The sequence below is a fragment of the Vespa mandarinia genome, chromosome 3 (assembly GCF_050613455.1).
Source record: "Vespa mandarinia isolate Hongniang chromosome 3, ASM5061345v1, whole genome shotgun sequence".
In the NCBI taxonomy this organism is placed as follows: Eukaryota; Metazoa; Arthropoda; class Insecta; order Hymenoptera; family Vespidae; genus Vespa; species Vespa mandarinia.
Genome location: NC_140812.1, coordinates 3,914,450 through 3,936,345, shown reverse-complemented (window position 1 = coordinate 3,936,345; position 21,896 = coordinate 3,914,450). Strand labels below are relative to the sequence as shown.

General features: G+C 29.4%; 4 protein-coding genes and 1 long non-coding RNA gene across 8 annotated transcripts; 2 read left to right on the top strand and 3 right to left on the bottom strand.

Annotated features, from left to right (window-relative positions):
• Positions 1–163: 163 nt before the first annotated feature.
• LOC118446774 (betaine-homocysteine S-methyltransferase) lies at positions 164–1,522 on the bottom strand. Its single transcript, XM_035877810.2, has one exon. It carries the CDS (start codon positions 1,385–1,387, stop codon positions 410–412), a length of 978 nt encoding a protein of 325 aa, XP_035733703.1. The 5' UTR covers positions 1,388–1,522; the 3' UTR covers positions 164–409.
• Positions 1,523–1,844: 322 nt separating this feature from the next.
• Positions 1,845–3,524, bottom strand: Pomp (proteasome maturation protein). Of its 2 annotated transcripts, XM_085655722.1 has the most exons (6): positions 3,403–3,524; positions 3,005–3,102; positions 2,854–2,914; positions 2,576–2,751; positions 2,400–2,494; positions 1,845–2,161 (listed from the first exon to the last, which is right to left on the bottom strand). In XM_085655722.1, the coding sequence occupies exons 1-5, from the start codon at positions 3,403–3,405 to the stop codon at positions 2,407–2,409; spliced, it is 426 nt and encodes a 141-aa protein (XP_085511848.1). In that variant the 5' UTR covers positions 3,406–3,524; the 3' UTR covers positions 1,845–2,161; positions 2,400–2,406. The 2 variants fall into 2 exon arrangements, with proteins under 2 accessions (XP_085511848.1, XP_035733745.1); XM_035877852.2 differs by lacking the exon at positions 1,845–2,161 and having other exon boundaries at positions 2,196–2,494.
• A 399-nt stretch (positions 3,525–3,923) lies between these two features.
• Positions 3,924–6,513, top strand: LOC118446791 (uncharacterized). The gene is made up of 10 exons (XM_035877875.2): positions 3,924–4,004; positions 4,100–4,279; positions 4,412–4,667; positions 4,757–4,861; positions 4,922–5,106; positions 5,197–5,421; positions 5,554–5,691; positions 5,754–5,895; positions 5,970–6,147; positions 6,215–6,513. The coding sequence occupies exons 1-10, from the start codon at positions 3,924–3,926 to the stop codon at positions 6,342–6,344; spliced, it is 1,620 nt and encodes a 539-aa protein (XP_035733768.2). The 3' UTR covers positions 6,345–6,513.
• Positions 6,514–7,266: 753 nt separating this feature from the next.
• Pvr (PDGF- and VEGF-receptor related) lies at positions 7,267–20,708 on the bottom strand. 2 transcript variants are annotated; one of them, XM_035877854.2, is made up of 23 exons: positions 20,565–20,708; positions 15,702–15,853; positions 15,400–15,583; positions 15,186–15,313; positions 14,924–15,071; positions 14,504–14,646; positions 14,261–14,432; positions 13,983–14,106; positions 13,715–13,908; positions 13,449–13,615; positions 13,200–13,332; positions 12,913–13,059; positions 12,649–12,804; positions 12,433–12,572; positions 12,163–12,322; positions 11,962–12,062; positions 11,725–11,875; positions 11,120–11,344; positions 10,864–11,032; positions 9,263–9,536; positions 8,777–9,108; positions 8,556–8,661; positions 7,267–8,438 (listed from the first exon to the last, which is right to left on the bottom strand). In XM_035877854.2, the coding sequence occupies exons 1-23, from the start codon at positions 20,647–20,649 to the stop codon at positions 7,713–7,715; spliced, it is 4,317 nt and encodes a 1,438-aa protein (XP_035733747.2). In that variant the 5' UTR covers positions 20,650–20,708; the 3' UTR covers positions 7,267–7,712. The 2 variants fall into 2 exon arrangements, with proteins under 2 accessions (XP_035733747.2, XP_035733748.2); XM_035877855.2 differs by having other exon boundaries at positions 9,263–9,503.
• Positions 18,707–21,812, top strand: LOC118446795 (uncharacterized). Of its 2 annotated transcripts, XR_014981935.1 has the most exons (5): positions 18,819–18,858; positions 19,236–19,327; positions 19,840–20,387; positions 20,535–21,347; positions 21,798–21,812. It is a non-coding gene; the product is annotated as an uncharacterized LOC118446795 (long non-coding RNA). The 2 variants fall into 2 exon arrangements; XR_004839687.2 differs by lacking the exon at positions 21,798–21,812 and having other exon boundaries at positions 18,707–18,858; positions 20,535–20,906.
• Positions 21,813–21,896: the final 84 nt, after the last annotated feature.

The window sequence follows — 21,896 nt, the reverse complement described above, 5'->3', positions numbered from 1 at the left end:
AATATTATTATTATGCTTAAATGTATTCTTTGGTACATTATTATATAAATATTTTGTATATTCCTAGAAAAATCTATAAGGCCATATTACAAATTTTGTATTATATACAATAATAGATATTACATATATATATTTATAAATTTAATCATTAAGTCAAAATAGTTTCAATATACACTTTAAAAAATCATCAATTACTTGTTATAAATATCCAATTTACTAAATTATTGTCTTAAAGGCACTTGGCAGTAACAGAGATATATCTATTTATCTAGTTTTTTATATATTTATCAAAATATTTATCTTTTAAAATATTCTCTTTCAGATTTCCTGTTTGTAGTATATACCCTCTTATTATTAAGTTATAATAGAAATAAAGGAATAAAAAAAAAATGTAATCTAAAAAAAAACTTCATGAAGAAGCAGTAGAATTTTTGGTTTTCAGCCAAGTTTGTACTTCTGTACGTATTTTCTTTATATCTGTAGCCTCTGTTCTACAGCATCCACCAATATATCTTACACCAAAATTCAACCATTCATGAATAAATTGACACAAAGGATAGTACTCTTTCTCTTTCTTCCATCCTTCTGCTATTGTATATTTTTCTCCACTATTGGGATATACTACCAATGGTACAAAATTTGTAGAATTTTCTTTATTGATACCTTTCAATAAAGAAGTGACATATTGTGGAGCAATACAATTAACGCCAATACCAATTAATTGACCAGGCTGAGCTTCTTTATAACATTGCATAGCTATTTCTTGGAAGTCTGTACCATCTGCTAAAGTTTTACCATTGGGACAAGAAAAGCATAACCATGCTTTTGCATTTGGAAATTCTTTCAATAATTCAATTAATGCTTTAGCTTCTTCTTTACAAGGTATAGTTTCTAATGCCAATAAATCTACACCAGCATCTAATAAAATTGAGATACGTGATCTGTGCCAATCTTTCATTATTTCTGAAGATATACGAGTTCCATAATGACCAGTGTACTCTGAAGCATCATGTAATGCAGCACCATATGGTCCACAGGATCCAGCAATTAATGGTTTAGGATTGGGAATGTTTGGATCATTTTTTACTTCTTTAAGATAAGTTTCCACAGCATTTTTAGCACACTCAACAGCTTTGTAAATTAATTTAGTACTTTCATCTTTAGTAACTCCCAAGTATTTCATGAATCCATCGATCGTGGCTTGATAAGTATTTGTTTCTATTATATTGGAACCGACTCTTAAAAAATCCAAGTGTGTTTTATAAACAGCCTCCGGATTTGTAGCTAGAAAACGTGCTGTCCATAATGGATCACCATCGATTCTGTCACCCACGTGTAACGCTAATTGTGTCGAGATACCACCATCTAATATTTTTATATCGCACATCGTATTAGTAATACTTTACAAAGAACGACCTTACAGAAACGCAGTTCAAAATAGGAATGGACTTGAGAACGGCGGGGAAAAATTTTTGTATTTTTATATTAACGAATCAGTGTTGCCAAATGCGTAAATCTCACGATTTTATACATGGACAAATTCTCTTTAAATTTAATTACGATTGTGTTAATTATAAAGATTTTAATGTTTAAAAAGAAATGCGATTAAAAGAAAGCGTGATACAAATAATGTAAATATTTCCATTTCATAAATATTATAAATTTAGTATAAATTTACACAAAGTTGTTTCAAAGTCGAAATATAATAGAAAATTTGAAATTTAAAAATAATATAGGGAATGCATATCTGCTGAAATAACATATAACTGATTGAAATTAATATATTATTACGAAATAAAATGATTTTTTTTTAATGAAGAATTATACAACAGAATTACATCGGTTTAAAGTAGGAACTTTCGAAATTGGTTAGACTGTATGAAATGTAATCAGTGTGACTTGTTGATTTTGCAGATAACAATGCTTAATGAGTTGACTAATTTGACATGTTTGTCAATATAAAGCAATAATGTTCTCTATCTCTTTGATAAATTTATCTTAACTTTTTTGATAGCCTTGTTAATTTTCTTTTCATGCTTTTTATATAATTAATATAACAAAAACTTAATGATTTAAAGAATTCTAATAATTAAGAAAAGATACGTGTTCCTATTATTTGCATCATTAGTAATATAATGTAGATGGTTCTGAATGAACAACTCTGCAATAAGACAAATATAATTATAAGGAAAATCTAAAATATATATAAATTTATTTAAAAGTAACTTTTATTAATTTAAAATAAAAGATAAATACATTCATTTGAATTGTGGCAAATCAATTTAAGTTAACTGTTATTTAGTTAGTAATACAGATCGTAATATTTATTTTTTAAACTTTGATTGTGCATCACAAGTACTTTTTATAAACAAAATAGTACGTTCTATTAATAATCGTACCTCCTTCTTAAAGAATTCCAAGACTTTTTTCTACTACTGCGTGCGGTTGTCCCATTTGTTCTCTGAATTCAGGTGTATTTAATATATCCTCAAATCTAATTAAAAATATTATAAATTTTCAATTGTAATAATTGTCCATTTAAATATCAGATTGAGAAAGAAAGATAATAAATTACCCAATTTCTTCATCTCTACCAAGAATAACATCTCTCATAATATTTGATGATGGCAAAAAAGAGAGTCTACCAACTTTCTCAGCAGCTTTTAATTCCATTGCAAGACGCAATGGAGCATGTAATCCTTGAGCATTACGTAATAAGACCATATTCATGGATTCTTGATTTTTCTTATGCTAAAAGCAATCAAATTATACTACCTGTATATTGTTTATAATAATATAAAATTGTACACATTATCATAATGAATTATATGTAGTAAAATAAATTATACTTACATTTAATTCCGAAGCTTCTAAAGGGTGCGAATAACCAATTTTTTGCCTTGTTCCTGCCAATCTGTATAACCAAAATATTTAATATAATCAATTCTTGATTAATTAATTGGAATAAACAAATTTCAAGAAATTTTATTAAAATAGTATTTACCCAGAAACCATAGGATTTGGAATGCCATATGTATCATCTTTAAGATTAAATTGGTCAGCCACTGTAGGCTTAGGTATTAACGATGGTAATCCAAAACTCTGTAATACGTTAAAGTAATGTTTATATTACATCTAATCAATACTTTCTAATGTATTTTCAATAGATATTTTTATTAGGAATTTTTTATGACTTATAATTTCACTTTTTTTGAATCAATTAAAATATATCTGTTCTATTAGAAATAATAAATAAGAAAAAAGCAAATATAGTTGTCATAATTAATATAACCTAAGAATAGTGTAACAATGAATTTATGAAGATTTATGATATTAATAATTATTTTTGATAATTTGATAATTTTACGCTTATACGTAGTATTTATAATATTATATTTTTACCATATTTTCATTTACGAATGAATACTTTATATTTTATACTATTAAAACTGAAAGTCACTTTACGAAGTAACTTCACACACGCAATGTATGCAGAAAAATACTCATGACCAGAATTATCATCGTTATTGGACTACGTTGTACCTAGATGTTTCAACCAATCATTGTAGAGATAGAAAGGAACTACAATACGTATTGGATAAGAAATATTAAACATGTAGCGAAATTTTCAAATTTTTATTTGAAACTATTAAATAATTGTTAGAAACATAATACGAAATTTTTAAACAGTAAAATATTTTCTTATCATTTTAATTTGTCTTTTGAAATCATGATTAGTATCTATGTTGACGTTATTATATTAAATGGCGCCAAAGAAAGCAGGATAAAATCGATTTATTGATATAACAAAATGAACTTTCATTTAGAAAAATATAATGAGTACACACATATCTATTTATATTAGTATTTTTAATAATATTACTATATTCAAAATAGTATTGCTTTAAATAACTTTCGAAAGGATGTCTGCATATTTAAAGAAATTATCTCTGAAAAAATCGTTCAGTGCGATTTTAACAAAAAGATCGTTACTCCGTATCAGGGTAGGTTAAAAAATGAAAAATGAAGATTTCGGGATCGAAAGATCATTCGCAAATCTTATAAGATTATTATTAACGTGTTATACATATTTTATTAGACCAATAAGTTAAAGGGCCGTAACTTGTTTCGTGCCGCAGTGAGATTAGTTCTCGAATTTATAGAATGGTTAACCGAGGAACCTGTGATTGAAGAAATTATCGACGACATAACAATGAAGATTAAATTGACTGAAAAATTGATTCACAAAAAAGTTGAAAAAAAAGCATTGACCTCGGAGGTTCGTGAAAAAAAAAAAGAAAAAGATTAATAAAACAATACTCTCATAATCATTTCGAATAACTTTAAAACATTTTCATATTTCTTTTTTTTTCCTTTTTTTTTTACTTTTTTAAATATTTTTCAATCAAAGGATCGTTCTATCTTGCTAATAAATCCAATTGAGAGATCATTGTCCGAGAAGACTTATATTTATGAATTATTCAAAAGATTACGAATATTTCGAAAATATCCGGAGGAACATAGAGAATTGTTGGCGACTGTATGCTTTTATCAGTATGTACCACGAGACCGTGTAATCGTTCGTCAAGGTCACAAGGCTTTAAATCTTTACTTTATCATTGACGGGGAGGTCAACCTGACGAGGGTCGTTACCGATGATCTTACCGGTATAACTTTTTCTAAATTTTTTTTTTTTTTTTTTTAATCATATTATCATGAAAGTCATTATTATCATTAATAATTTTTTAATTAATAGGCGATACCAAGGAAATTGATATGGGTTCTATGCATCAGGGAGACATATTTGGTGAAATTGCTTTGTTACATATGATACCAAGAACAGCTACCATAGTCACTAAAAGTAAACAATCTGAATCATAACAATTTTATTAACTGTAATTGATTATATTCTTTTTTCCAGCCTCGGTAGATTTAATACTTATCAGTCTCGACGATTTCAATGAAATATTAAAAGATAATTTGATGAATGAATGGAATGTTTTGCAAGACGCTCTAATTAACTTCAATTACTTTAAATCTTGGGACGAAGAAACTATACGAGAATGTTGCATTTTGAGCAAGCTAAAACATTTCCAAGCCAACGAGGTTATTATATAAGAATTGTATCACTAACATTCGTTTAGCTATTGTATATTTTCTAAGAATTAATTAATCTAAGAATCTTCAATTGCCAAGGTATTGTTAGGTGACGGAAAAGGCATGGTCAATTATGTACATTTTTTATTGGAAGGTGAATGTCGTCTGATAGAACACATACTCGTTAAAAAGAAACCCACTACCCAAGAAATGCGATACGAATTATACGATTCGAAAACTATATCGGAATTAAAACCAAATGAGAGAAGTATTGTCACCGGTGAAACTACTAAACAAAAAAAATCAAAAATCGATAATAAAGTGGTAGAAATTTTTGATTAATAGCAATAGTTCTTTTTTTGTTCTTTTTGTTTTTTTTTTCTTTATATTATTTATCCCGGAAATATACGTCTGTTTTGAATTTTTTCTTTAATTAACGATGTACTAATTATATAGGACGATGATCGGATCGAAGTAGACACTGACATAAGTGGTACGATCATAGACTATAGTCAAATTATGTTATCCAAAAAACCAGATTACAATGTTGATCTGGAACGTATGAGTATCATAACAGCCACGCTTCTAGATGTTGTAAGTGAATACAATATAATTGAAGAGTATACGAATGGAATTATTAATATCAATAAACAAAGGTGAATGAATGGCACGAGATAACGGACGTTGCGGAAATATTGATGCGAGAACCATCGGTTATATTGCGAAGTTATCCGAAAGACGTTCATACGATATTTATGCAAGTGTGCATGTTTTATAGGGGTGCCTGTTTTGGAATAGGTTGGAGAAATAAATTTTACGCTCGTATTATTATCGAGCTTTCATAATTGAATAATAAAACTTTCGTTTATCAGGTGAAAATATGTATAATCGAAGAATCGTATCCGTAACTCCTGTACGATGTTTCCTTATTCCACGATATTGGCTAATGGAACATAATCAAGCAAACATTTGGCACAGAGTTAAATTATTTATGGATTCGAAATTTTTAAGCAGAGAAGAATTGTTTAAAGAGTTCGTCAAAAATAGAAAGTAAAATCAATTGTTAATTTTATATCCATTGCTCGTACATATATTTAATGAACGATAATATTTTTAGATGGATACAGTATAAAAGGAAATTAGTCAATGACATCATTAAAAAAGGTCGACGTTCTCGTAATTGTGCAACTATATACGATGTACCGTATTCTATTAGAATCACGGAAGAAATAGATCCGAAGTTATAATTTGTACATACAAAAATTATGACTGGATGTAACAACTGACACAATATGAGAATGTTTTACGTTTATTTTATTTTTAATTTATATTTCTTTATATTTTATATTAAAATGAAATTTTTATTTTCAATACATTCATAAAGTTCTATAAGATATAAAATTTACATAAATTTGTTCGAGGCAACGATAACTGTAGTATCTTCATTCCTTCTAGAAATTATATTTAATAATATAGACGTATTAAAATATAAAGATCATATCATACGTCATACACACATACGCACATCTATCTTGTACTTATTAAGTTTGACTTTATAATTAGTTAATTATATATTTGTCCTCTGGTCGAATTATTCAGCTTACATATTAATAGTGTTATATATATATGACATATACATACATATATGTATATATATATATATATATATATATATATATATATAAATATAAATATAAATATGACATATATATAAATATGACATATATGTATATGATAGTACCATTTCTGCAACACGAATATTATACATATTACGAGTATTAAGTACTGACAAATACTACTATTACTATATCATTTGTGTTACGAAATTCGGTTTCTCTCAACATATATTCTCAGATATTATTCTCCACTAAAGTTATACATACGGGAAGTATTAAAATATCCCTCCAGTTTATAAGTAGTAAATATATTAAATTATACAGTCAATTGCAGTTTCTCATTAGAGAAGCACACATATTATACTCGCGCAGAATATTCACTAGTCGTAAGATACATACATTTTATCAATCAGCAATATTGTTGAATCATAAAATAATATATATATATATATATATATATATATATATATATATATATATATACATATTATATAGACATTTTAATCAACGATTTTATATATTATCGTTTAAATTGGAACTATTTCGTTTATAAAAAAAAAAAAGGGAAATGAAAAGATCGTCCAATACAATGTAGTGTTTCGAAAATGTTTTAAGATTCATTTTGTAAGAAAATATAATTATTAAACAAAAATTTTCATGCACGTATCTTAGGAACATTGAATTTTTGTACTTAAACGCGAGTACGATAAAACTTTAATGACAATGATACGTATGATGAAATGATCACTAAAATCTAATTTTTATCCTATGTTAAAAATGTTTCTTAGAAAAATATCGTAATTTCTTTAAACGCATAATTCGATATAAATGTTCATGAAAAATGTATAAAAAAATATAAGTAACAACACGATGACATCATGCAACATAAATTTGCATTCTCGTAATCGATTTTCTAATAAAATTACTATGCCTCGGTTGGTCCTTGAACTAATCAATTATCACTTTAATAAATCTCCAAACAACGAGATCAATTCTAATTCACGCTACTGACTGATTGAGTTCATTCCCCATCATCACGTAGCTGGGATTGCTAAAGCTATCAGGTATGTCCCTTTTTAAATCATTCTTCTGCTTAGGCATATCCCTTTTTAAATCATTCTTTTGCTTAGGCATGTCCACATAATTGTTTTCGGTTCTTATAATGGACGGAGTGTATTCTTTTTTCTTTGGAATGGAGTCCGTCCGATCCTCATTCTGTTCCTCCTCCTCTTCTTGATCCGTTTCCCTTGATTTTTCGTTTAGATCTATTAAATGAAGATTACGTGGAGTGTTACAATAACCAGAATTTCTTTCGTTGATTCGATCGATCGATTGAGCACTCGCGGCTTGTCGTTGCCGAGCAAACTCTGCTCTACGTTCATGCACATTTATCGGTTTCAAATAAGGATCCTCTACTTTTTTCAACATCGGTGATAATTCAACTGCGTCATCAAAATCAGATCTCACAGAAGGATATTCGAAACGAGATTTTTCTGTATTCGGCTTGGGACTAAAGATACCCGATTCGTCTTCATAACTCGTTGGACTCATACACACATATGATGTCTCGGGTGCATTTTCCGAGATAGGAGAGTTTACATAATCACCCACAGGTAATGATAGAATTGCATGATCAGGTGCTGACATCATCGTAAGATAATCGTTTTTGCCATCCAAAATCATCGTGTTCATATCCATATATGGTGTGTTCAGAGTTATGTAGTGCTAAAAATCATAAAAAACAGAGAAAAACAATTTTTATTACATTAGATGGTATTTTCTTGATAAACATTTAGTTAAATTATTTATCATTAATAATCAAATCGGTTGACAGTAACTTACCGTTTTTACACTTTCTTCTAATAAATCGCCTATGTTGTTCACTAATTCTGTGAAACTTGGACGTAAAGTTGGCTTAGCTTTCCAGCATTGCAACATTATATTGTATCTATAAAGTGAGTATTAGAGTGAAAGATAAATTTTCTTGAAATTTGACAGGATGTAACGATTGTTTCATTATATATATTATACTTCGAACATATAAAACGTGTATATATACTTACACTTCTGAAGTGGCATATGGTGGCTGTTCCATTCTGTAACCTTCTATAAGTTTCTGATACTGTTTTTCAGCTTCCATACCTGGATACGGAGTTTCAGCTAAGGTAAAAAATTCCCAAAGGACTATTCCAAAAGACCATATATCTGATTGCGTTGAAAACACCCGATCTCTTATTGATTCGATGGCCATCCATTTTATAGGCAATGGTCCATCACCTTTTTTTTTATAATTGCCATCTTTGTACATAGTCTTTGCCAGTCCAAAATCGCAGATCTTTACTACGTTATTCTCAGCAAGTAATATATTTCTCGCTGCTAAATCACCGTGCAGAACCTAATGTCATATTCGATAAATTCTAATCAACTTAATCAAAATTATAAAAAAATGTAAATATACAATAAATATTATAAAGTGTATTATAATAAGTACCAACATATATACTAACGTTTTTTGCAACTCATAATTGACACAAGTTCTGACTACTTACTCTTCTCTGACTAAGATAATCCATACCGCGAGCCACTTGAAACGCCCAAGATAAAAGATCTTGAGTACAAATCGGTTTCAGATTGTGATCCTTATAGTCACCACGATAATTAGATCTCCAACCAAGCTGAGACGAGTTATTGCTAAGCATACAGCTATCCGGGGACATACTTGCACCTTGAGAGTCCGTGGTATTATGAGCATAATAGTGTACCGTCTCGGTGTCGGAATTCGCACTGATACTGCGAGAAAAGGACAATGCCGCATATTTTATCCTATCGCACGGGCAGAAGAAAAAAAGAAGAGTCGTTAAACCGCAGCCCCTAGCATGCATCTTCATCATTCTCATGTTATTGTTGGTATTAACGATTAAAGCAAAAGATTATTATTATTTACGGAACTTTAGAATAACAGTTATCATTATTTAATTTGTAATAACAATTATTAGTTAGGAGATTAACAATTATTACTACAACATTCATTAGAAGGTTAATGATACTGGTAACACTTAAAATATTCTATGTATATTGTTAAACAAGCAATACTTATATATTTGTAATTTTATCCGAAAAATGGGTCTAAGAATTTTTATAATATAAAGTAAATCTATTGTTTTTTGATGAAAGTGATTTATCTAAATCTCGATTTTGAGAAAATTAGGGAAATAATCATTATTAATATAAAAGCTAATCGAAATGAAATCATGTGTAATTGTTGTTTAGCCGACGAAAAGTTTAAATTACTTAACATGTAAAAATATTAGTTATAAAATAGGCTACAAGGCTTTAAACGAATGAAAGAGGAAGAAAAGATAGATTTATAACTGATGTGATATATGGTGCGAGAGAGAGAGAGAGAGAGAGAGAGAGAGAGAGAGAGAGAGAGAGAGAGAGAGAGAGAGAGAGAGAGAGAGAGAGAGAGAGAGAGGACGAAATTGTGAAGTAAGTTACATTAGAAATTCATTGATTGAGTGATTTGTGATGTGTGATTTATGATTCGTGATTTGTAATTTGTGATCTATTTTCCGCAAAATCTAATTAATCATTAAAATTGTAAGTCCATTTTCCGCAAAGTCTAATTAATCATTAAAATCACAAAACTTATTCAACTACAAGAAAGATGCCAGGTAGGCGCCTTATGAAACATGAAGATTTAAATATAGAACGCGGCACCGTTAGAATAAGAATAAGCATAAAATGCTGCATGTTGTCTATTATCAAGTCAAGAGGCAAAACAGTTTGAAAATCCTACTACCACCAGAGAATCATGTTATTTCTGTAATGTTATACGGAAAGAAGTGTTGAACACAATAGAAATTAACTTGAATATAATGCCTATGGAGAAATGAAAAATTCGACTATAAAGAAAGCAGTGTTAGTTGGCCGAATAGTTATAGAAAAAATTTTTATACGCTCATCCTCCTTTACCGAACGAGCAATGAACAGTTTTCTAGATATTTTATCACTAAATGAATTATAACTTAATAAATGACAGCATGAATAGATGCAATTAATATAGTATACATAGAGACATAAAACATATATTAGAAAAATAGTAAGATCTTGAGGGTAAGAAAAGAAAATATATTAGATAAAAACAAACCTATTGTTGCTGTTCACACTGGCCGTTCTTGTGAGGAGATCAATACCTATCGTAGGGTCAAATTTACCAGTAGCAGGATCGATCTGATTGATAAAGTCGATTCTGTGTCTCAACAAATAATTGTGTAAATTACCAAACCGGCAGTACTCAACGATGACCAATAATTCGCCTACGACAAACAATGAACCAAATAGGATACTTCGTTTCAATTTCAATTAATTCTTCATATAGAACGAAAGATATCAATAACACATACGTTTCGAAATATTTTTCGTACAAGCACCCAAAAGATTGACGACGTTTAAATGTTTACCAAGATGTACCATGATCTTCAATTCGCTCGCAAGTGCTCGAACGTAAGTTGGATCGGTTGTACGTCGTACCATTTTTACAGCAACTGTTGTTATAGCTTCGTCTTCGTAAATTCCTAGAGCTTCAGCTTTCATAACCACCCCGAATGCTCCACTACCCAATTGTTTTCCTAAATTAGTGTTACACAAGCATTAGTTAATATCCAAATGTTTCAATTTATGAGTCACCGTCCAATATTGGATCGCATTAAATTTTTAATGGGCTACGAAATAATAACTGCTTTATTTTATGCCAAAGCGAGAAAGTTGATTAATTAGCAAGAAATTTTCAGAAACTTCTCGTAAAATGTTTTTGCGAGTTCCTGTAAATATCGAAGTAACAGTCGTATTTTTAAAGTAATATGCAATAACTCTACCAAGTTCGTAAAAATTCTATTATATATAAACATTACAAACAAATTTAGGGGACTGGACGGTGAAAAAGTTGAGAAACTATTATCATAAAAACATACGATCCTTAAGCCTAACTATTCTTGACATATTTATTTACCAAGCTTCAACCTTTCCCGTGGAAATTCCCATTTCTTATCGTAAGGAAGTAATTCCGCTTGATCATCTACTGTCAATTCAGGATTTAAACATTCCAGAGCACCTTCTTCAAAATGCATTAGACCAGTTTCTAACAACTCCTTCCTCATTATCTGTGGAATTATCGGAATTAAAAAAAAACGTTATTTTTTAATTATTCTTATTCGTTTTCTCATTATCTTTAAACTTTATCATTTACCTTTTCACGACGGACTTTGATTGTAAAGTAAACTATCAAAAGAACAACTACGATGAACAAGATGACGATCAAGATTATCAATCCCTTAGGTAACTCTTTCCCTGGAAAAATGTACATGTACAAAGAAAATAATTATATTGATAAAAATAAGAGATCAAACTATTTTTATATTATATTTATTCGAAAATATCAATAGCATACCTTTTATCGTTATATTTTGATAAGCCTCTACACTTCCCAAACGATTTTCAGCTTTACAAGAATATATTCCACTATCATTCTCAAATACGTATATTATGTGAAGTTCTTGATCATCATGTTTCAATTCGTATTGTTCATTATTTTTTAACCTTACGTTATCCTGAGAATAATACAAAAGTTTGTATCCATATACATACACTATATATTATATACTATATAATAAATATATATAACATATTAAATAATATCTAATGAACAAATATAGTCTACCTTATACCATGTAATTTTAGCTTTAGGCATAGCATCTACAAAGCATTTCAAAATAATAAGCTTATGATTTTCTGTACCGAAATCGACGATCAAATCTGCTTCATTTAAGTTAACATTTGTAAATGACGGTATTTTCTGCCCTGCAAGTGAAAAAATGATTACATCAACGAATCAATTTCTTTATTAATTTTTCTCATGATCATTAATGATAATTACTGTAAACTGTCAAATTATATGACAAATTTTCCTTATTTTCATCCGAAGTTTCTCCAGTACAATAATAAATCATCGCGTCATTCATATGTACGTTTTTTACTTGCAATATCGCACGATAAGTGAACGGAGTTTCTTTAAGAATGACTTGTATCCTCTCTGAAAAATTTCGATATATAGATTGTACATAATTATTAATTAGAAATACTTTTGAGAAAGCTACAAATTATATTTAGTGCAATAATATCCGTTATATTTTGTTTTTACCATTTTCTAAAATTGGCTTGTCATTATAGTCCAGCCATTGAATGTTTTTCGTATAATTATAAATAGAAGCTGCACAAATGATTTCGATGTCATCACCTTCAACAATTGGTTCTTTTGGCTCCATTATACTAAACCCTCCGTTACCATCTTTAATAATATTATCAATATAAATTAATCAAAGATAAATCGTTTTTATTATAAATATTTATTATTTGGTAATTAAATTTCATTAGATCATTGTCGTTGATTGAAATAAATAAAAAAATATGTTAAAATAATTTACTTACCAGACACAAGAATATTACTGACAATTGAATCGCAGCCTTCATCATTGCAAGCTGTACAATTAATGTAACCGGACCCTTCGATTTTCATTGTTGCTTCCGAAAGGAATAATTTTTGTTGTGTTTTCGCAGTATTCTACATGAGCAACAGTAGTAAAATTCTTTCAATTGTTCTTCATTATTTAATAAAAAAACATCATTCATAACATCTTCTATATTGTATACGAACTACAGGCGTGTTATTTCAATTACCTTTAATTCGATTAGACTCGAATTCAGTGGGAACGAATAATTCGGAAATTGTAGGAAATTCCAAGAAATGTTTGGCTGTGGAAAAGCTATCACGTAACAATGGATCTGGACAATTTGACCAGGCGAATAATATGATTCTATCCCTTTAAATAGTAACGTCGGTTTGGCTAAAATAAAGAAATAATTCAAAAAATTATTAAACAAAAAAAAAAGAAAATATTATGAAAAATATTAAAAATTATAAGAATTTACATAATTTTAATTACCTAATACAGACAATGTAAAATTGAGAGACTTATTTGTGTAATCGTTGGTAGCCTCAAGCGTATAGACTCCCATATCCTCGATTTCCAATCGATTAATTCTTAAAATCGTTTTCGTTGGAGTTTTGTTGATAGCGTATTTAGTTATCTCTGGATTCGACCAATCATCCGTGATCTCATGGCCATTATGATGAAACCTTTTTCGCAAGAATTTAACGTAACGAGTTGTATCGATGTTGAAGAAAATATAGAAAATCAAAAGATGACGTACCATCTCAATTGGGCTTCAGGATAGGCATCATAGTAAACGACCCACATTACTTTACTATTATTTTTTATCACATTACGCCTAATTGGATCTTGTGAAGTTAAATTGATATACTTTTTGGTCGGATCTGCAAGTTATATCACCTATATACTTACTTTAGCATACGTTTCTTAAGTAAACCATTAGTTTACAGCAAAACATGAGGCGAGGTGAGATTCGAGATATTTTTCATTTATTTATATTTTACTTTAGTAAAATCAAAAAAAAAAAGGAAAACTTACCATGTATCGTTAGATTTATCTTCGCACTATTAGTACCTCCATTAACTATAATGATACATTCATACTCCCTCTCATCCTCTTCTGATACGTTTTGTATGATCAATTCACTGGTCACGTGCATTAAATTCAATTTTGTTTCTGTGGGATATAAATGTGTGCTTATTCGTTGACTCTGAAACAACAAAAATTTTTAAATCGAGTTCTTTTTATTTTAATAAAGAATAAAAAACCTAATAAACAAACCTCTACGGGTATTTTCCAATATAATTGAAATGGACCGGAACGCTCTTTCAAGTCTATCGTACAATTAACACGCAAAGTTTGACCACGGACCACGTGCCGCAAAGTATCTTTGACAATTTTTGGCTCACTCAATTCTTGTTTGGCTAGTGCAAAAACCCACTTTAGTTTTTAATATATAATATATAATATATATTATATATATGTTTTTTATTCATTAATTTCATAGTCTTATCTCTCCAAAATTAAATCGATCAATTCGATAAAATAAAAAATATGAATTATTGATGACATTCAACAATGATCGTTTGATTATATGGTAAAAATAAAAAAAAAATAAAAAAAAATAAAAAAAATAAAAAGAATTAGACATATCGAATTAATATTGTACAAGAGGATATCATAATGTGTCTCGATACTTACAAAACACATCTAAATGATAATTGACCTCGTATGTTTCATTGTTCCTTGTAATCGAGCATCTAAAAAGGCCGTTGTCGTGGAGACTAAGATGATCTATCGTATATCCAAATCTCGGATCATACGAGATATACTTGCCTACTTCGACCACCTATGTTTAAGAAATAAGAAATTAATCGGTTATACAATTGCAATTTTCTCAATCTATATTTCATCTTACAAATTTAATTTATAGATTAAAGAAATACAAAAGAGTAATTCTTACATCGTCGTACTGATCAATCAAAATAACTTTCAACGTTGGCAAAGTTGGTCGACATGGTATTAGAGCCATATTACCAGTTATTCCTTTAATAGTTTTGACTACATTTTCGACGAAAAAACTATCAGGTGCTAAAATATAATCGAAATAATAATAGAAGAATAATATAAAAACAAATTATCAATATGTATTTAACATCTGCCGAGTATTTACTTACAATCCACATAAACGTAAGCCCAATTAATCTCAGGATTATCGTATTCCTTTCGAGTGATCGTTATGTTGTGATAAGAACAACCATACCATCCCGTATCACCAGGGACGGCTTTGGGTCGACGAAAAATGTATGTGTATTCATCATCTTTATTGATCTCTTTTACTTGTATTTCCGAAGATATGATCTATTGAACATAAGCGCTCGACTTTATACGAAAACTTTTTATTAAAGTTGCAAAATACATATGGATGCATTTTTATTGTATTTAAGAAGAAATAATAAAAGACTAAAAAGAGAAAAACCTGTTCGGATGATACTTCGTCTGACCCATAATTCGTAGGAAAGAAAAAAAAGATCTTCTTAGAGCCTGTGCATGTAAAATTTATAGAAGAGCCAGCTTGTTTAATAATCTCACTTTCTTCTGGAATAAGTATAGGTTTTTCTTGGCATGACACTGTAAAAAAAAGATAAGATGCGATAATAATCACTAACCTTTCAACAAGAATATTTTTCACTTTAGAACATTTATTCGTATGTTTTAGACATTGTATGTATTTATATCTTTGCTTTCAATGTAACAAACGTTTCAAAAGTTCATATAAAAAGAAAATTTATATAAAACAAAGAAACGAAAATGATCAAAATGGTCCTAGAAAATTTAAAGTAAACCCTTTATTTACAGCAAAACATAAAGCAAGATGAAATCCGAAATATTTTTCATTTATTTTTAGTTGTTCTTTTTTCTTTTAATACATATTCATGATAAGAAAAAGAAAGGATCTTTTGTTTTTATTCCGAAAGAAACATGAAAAAACGCGACAAGATTAACGCTCGTGGTAGAGAGAAACGAGTCCTTAACCACAATGTCCTGCGGATGATTGGTTTTATCTGCTTTTCCCATTTGTTTCTATACTCGCACACTCTTTTACATTTGTAAAGTATACGCATACACTCGTTTGAAGCATTTATTTCTACGCAACGCGGCCATGGTTGGGAAGGAAATCCTTTCTTTCCTCTCTTGATAACAGGCCTCTCGTTATCAAACAGCCCGCATGATTTCTATGATTCGAAAGAGACCAAAAGCTCAAATAAATCTTCGTCTAACTGTGAATGACAATCATTGTTGATTCCTTGAACGTACCTTAAGTATATATTTCATCATATTTCATACGAACATTTCTATGTAATCTTTTACGCGTATATACATATACACACAGAGAGAAATATATATATATATATATATAATATGTATAATTGTTTGTATATATATATATATATATATATATATATATATAATGTGTATATTAAAAAAAAAATGTAATGAAATTGAAAAAATTATTCTCTTTTTTCAATTCAATTCAATTTACATATTAAAATAGATCATTTCGCCATATCTAGTTTATAAATAACGGCTGACATAGATATAGGAAATACCGGAATATTATCAGGTTCTTTCTAAAAAGATATCAAGAAAAGAAGAAATCAACAATAACGATGCGATATGTGTCATTGAATTTTTCCTTTCTATAAGTATTTGACGAAATCGATTGAAACAAATCATTTATGTGTTTCTTAGAAATCGTTAGCATGATATAAGACGATCGATTTTTACTAAACATCGCATCGGTCTTTCTACAAGAGAATTTTTCATTATACATCAAATAATCCATCAAAGTTTGAAATTAAAAATAAAGATAAGGGGGAAGAATTTGTTAACGGTGAAAAGATATCTCAAGGGAAGTAAGTACGATAAACCTTACTGTTGTTTTGAGAATACAGACACGATAAATAATGACCGGCCCACGGAAAGCAAAAGGATGGAGATAGAGGAGGATAACAGAGCATGTGGTCCATCATAGACCAGCTGCTGACAGATAGCAGGTATCCCAATGAAGATGCGATCTTTTGTAAACAAAGCTAAAGCCAACTTCTAAATATCTGCGTATCTTCTTGAAAAACGTGATAATAATAATTTTACAATGTAAACATTTTATACACTTTTAGGATTTTACTATGGCCAATCCTTTAATATCAAAACAATTAATGTTAGAATTAATTTGTACATAAATACTTAAGAATCTTACGAAATAATCAATTATAATCTTTATAATTGTATTAATGAATTGTTAGGTAATAAAGAAACAAAGCAAATATAACGATGTAATCAGCAAAGAGACACAAAGTAAATATATTAATTATTATAAAAATAAGTAGATGAATCTGAAAAAATAATATCATTGCCCAATGATCTTTGTTAATTTACTTTGCATAATTAACAACGAAATCGCTATAAAGACGTTATGAATTATATGAAAACAAAGATGACTTGTCTTTGATATATCTACTCAAGTACTTTTATTTCTTATGGAAAAATTTAAGATGACGCATATTAATTATTTAAATTATTTATTATAAAATAACATAGATCGTGTATTCTTATTTTTAATAATAAAAGAATTTAATTTCCAAAAAGTTTTATCAATTATTCACAGACATATTAATTTACTTTATCTTAAACTTCAATAAAGAAAATTTTCTTGCATTCGTTTTAAGAATCATTTGTACTCACGAGGAAGGTCGTAAAGCATCTAATATCAATTTATTGATTCGTGTCAAGGGTTATCATTCAATCAGTGATCATTTCGGTAAAAGAGTAATCAGACGATCCCTAAAATCGTCTAGCTTTTGAATTAATGAGATAAAAAGTTCTATTGTAATTTTCCGTAAATCATAAATAAGACGTTGTCTTTCCACGTTTATACTCGATTATACGCAATGAACTCATAGTTATTTATTACGTGATTTCAAACGAATATAATTCCAGAAAAACGATATATGACTCCTTTCACGATGTGGTCGCTTCATCGTTAAATACCTTATAGAAAAAATCAAGTAAATAAATTTTTCTTCTAATCAAAATTTATAAACAACATACGTCCTATTGATAAACCACAGGATACTTGTTAACGAAAGAAACACTATAGTTATCGTGCTTATCGGTTCACACGACGAGATGTTTAACGAGTACTTAACTTCTAAATTGATATACCGCCGGGAGACAATCAATTACAATATACACGTGCTTATGAAAGCGACGACGAAATCGTCATAACGTTCAGTCGAAAGCATTATTTCCATTATGAAATTATAATTCGTAAACTATTCTAATTCGAAATCTATCGTGTATATGTATATGTATATATGTAAACGAATTTGAAATCGGATATTTATCGTAAATTAATTCGACGAAAAAACAAAATAAATATCAGTTTTATATAAATTTATTCCAATAAATATACGATTCCAGTAAATATACGATAGTAATTAACCGTTTGAATCCCAAGTAGCATGATCGCACTGTTCAGATTTTATGTCGAGAAAATCCAGCACATTTAGAGCGTTGTGGACAACTGACGTTGCGTCATCGACTGTCGAAGTCGCTCGCTCAGATTTACTGACGTAAGTACATCACATAGCTCCTTCTTTTAATGTAAATAATACATTTTATAATAGGTACAATACTATAATAATAGTGCAATAATACATTACAAAATAAAACATTTTGTATTTCATTGTTATCTTCTCAATAATTTTTATCGAACAAAACTTAAAATATTTATAAACTTACAGTACGCATATGTAATAATACAAATGTATTTCATAAAATAACGAATTACAAATTAAAAATATTTTTGTATTATGAACAAACAATTTAAATGAAGAGTAATACTTATAATTTGTAATATCGGTGTTTATCAAAATATATTGGATGAATTCCTTTTTTACATTGCACTCAAATTAAATGTAATCTTTTTATTACATTTTTGGTGCTGCAGATTACGCATTGTCGCAAGTTACATCGTGACAACTTTATTAAACCAAATCATTTTCCCAACTGCAATAAATGTGACGGAGCGATGTGAAAAAGGTGAGAATCACATTACCTAACACATCTTATATGTGCAGAACATAAAATGTAAGAAGCACTATTGCCCCGATTGGGATTCATCGACATAAAATAAACAAAGCGCTATCGCACCGCTTGGGATTTATCGACACAAAATAAAAGAAACGCTATTGCGCCGCTTGGATCTTTTCGTACTCATTTAGAGAAAACGCGGTTACGCTGTTCGGGATTCTTTGACAGTGTTTTTTCGATACCCTCTGGGACTCAAACGGTTAATAAACTTTCATAAAGAGTTATGTCGAATATAGTCGTACAAGTAAAAAAAAATTTCGATTTTAAATGAAACTGAAAAATGAAAAAACAGAAAATAAAGAATGTATGCAGATTCGTTGTTATGTATAATCTGATCTTTCGAGACCTTGACACTTGCAAACTCTTAATCAGACTTATATTAGCTTTCATTGCATTCTAAAAAGTTACACATTATAAAATGACAACTAAAAGAGAAAGAAAAATAATTTTTGATGTTATAGATCGGCTTGTCGTTAAATTTGTTATATGAAGTTCTCTCTACCAAACAGAGAAAGAAGGTCACCAATGTAACTTTTTACTCAGAGCCGTGAGACAGGAGGACGGTTCAGGTGTGGATGATTCACGTGGAATTTCAAATGGTAGGGGGTTTTGAGTGAGCATCGGATTAGCCAAGTACGAAAGAAACATTTATTAAGATCGATAAGATTATCATCTTGTTGAAAATTCGATTATTGACCCGATTATTTATTAACACCTTAACATTCCATTCTACATCATAAAGATGACATATCCGGTTAAAAGTAGTTCAAGAAGAAAGAAAAGAAAATACACACACACGTAAAATAAAACGAAAAAAAGGAATAATGATCTTAAAGAAAAATCATCATCAAATATTTGAAGCGAGCATTCGATTAACAAGTTAATTGTCTCAAATCATCGAAAAAAACAACAGAACAAGATGATTAGAATCAAGAACTAAAATTCATTCGTTTAACCGTATGTGACTCAATGATGACCACGTGATCACCGTGTTACGCATCAGTAAAAAGTAAGATACACATATTCTCTCTCTCTCTCTCTCTCCCCTCTTTCGGCCTTTCTCTCTCTCTCTCTCTCTCTCACTCACATCTCACTCCCTATCTCTCTCACACACACACTTTCTATACAAGTATGATAGACAAGTATTTCTTTTCAGGTGTGGTGTTGTCGACGTCAGAATAATTACCTCGACAGTAGAGAGTAAGAGTGAAGAAGATAAGAACGAATATTGTTCGTAATGTCATCTTTTTTGCCGGCATTTTCGTCTTCATGTTTTTTTCTTCGTACACTTTTCACATACTTTTTTTTTACTTTTATTTAATTTAATTTCCTATCAAAATCATAATTATTTATTGCTCAAAACGCTTTCTTTTGTAAATGAAAATGAATAGAGAAAGGAGAAAGAAATGACACGATGTATACGTTCTTTCTCTCTCTTTCTCTTTCTTCTTTTCTATCTTTTTCACTGACTCTTTCTATCTCTTTAATTATCGAGACGCACAAGTCACCGATCGCGGATATCACTCCGTTCCAGATCCGCTCGGCTGAAGAGTTGGAACTAAACTCACGAACTACGCGCGATCGTACGTGGTAACACACACGCGCGCACACGTACACACACATACACACACATAGAGACACACCAAACGTATCCACGCGAACGACCCCACCCCTTTTGCGTTCCATTGGAGAATGTTGCAACTTATCGTACGACGTCATTTCAACGTTAACTCGTTTCTTCTCATTCTTCTTCACTTTCGTATTTCGTTCTTCTACTCACCAATATTTGGTTTACTCATTTCGATTTTTTGATCTAGCTGTTCAACGTGTTTACTTGGTTTTTCTTTCTTTTCTTTTTTATTTTATTTAACGTTACACGTACTTTTTTCTAAAGTTATGAATGTATATAATTAGTTTTGAAAAACCGCGAAGATCGACATTGGAAAGTTTGAATGAAACCTCTCAATCGGTAAGAGCATACTCTTCTTGTCATTAACTCAGCCTGTTCATTTTTTCTTTTTTTAAATACATACGTAAAATCGTAGGTTTCTGTAAACTTTTAATTGTAATATTTTTATATTTTTATTTGTTCAAAATTACGTTACGTAAAAAGTACCGAAAACATTTTCGTTTGGCTCGCAAATTTTTGTGGCGCTAAAAGAATTGATAAGATTTAAACTTGACCACACGTAATTGCAAAATCAATTGAAAATAATATTTTATATTATTATTTGAAGGATTAATGATTTCGATGATACTTTGAATAATTAATTTTAATAATTATAATAAATATATATATATATAAATTATTTAAATATATATAGAATGTATATATATATAAATAATTTTTACATATATACATATATATAATGAATAAATGAAGATCTATTTTATTCTTACACACGTTATATCTTAATAGGAAATGTTATCAACTACGCAAAAGTATTGAAAGTGAAAAAGTTGTTGCACAGTAATCTTGATGGCGCTGATATCGACCCGTATGTTACCAATGGAGACG

Coding starts and splice junctions, on each gene's coding strand:
- LOC118446774 (XM_035877810.2), bottom strand. CDS start 1,387: ATGTGCGATATAAAAATATTAGATGGTGGTATCTCGACACAATTAGCG.
- LOC118446791 (XM_035877875.2), top strand. CDS start 3,924: ATGTCTGCATATTTAAAGAAATTATCTCTGAAAAAATCGTTCAGTGCG. Junction 4,280..4,411: donor AAAAAGCATTGACCTCGGAG/GTTCGTGAAAAA, acceptor TTTCAATCAAAG/GATCGTTCTATCTTGCTAAT. Junction 5,107..5,196: donor AACATTTCCAAGCCAACGAG/GTTATTATATAA, acceptor TCAATTGCCAAG/GTATTGTTAGGTGACGGAAA.
- Pvr (XM_035877854.2), bottom strand. CDS start 20,649: ATGAAGACGAAAATGCCGGCAAAAAAGATGACATTACGAACAATATTC. Junction 12,573..12,648: donor ATATAATTTGACAGTTTACA/GTAATTATCATT, acceptor TTTCACTTGCAG/GGCAGAAAATACCGTCATTT. Junction 9,537..10,863: donor AGTGTGAACAGCAACAATAG/GTTTGTTTTTAT, acceptor CCCGTGCGATAG/GATAAAATATGCGGCATTGT.
- Pomp (XM_085655722.1), bottom strand. Junction 2,752..2,853: donor TAGAAGCTTCGGAATTAAAT/GTAAGTATAATT, acceptor GATTGCTTTTAG/CATAAGAAAAATCAAGAATC. Junction 2,495..2,575: donor GGTAGAGATGAAGAAATTGG/GTAATTTATTAT, acceptor ATTTTTAATTAG/ATTTGAGGATATATTAAATA.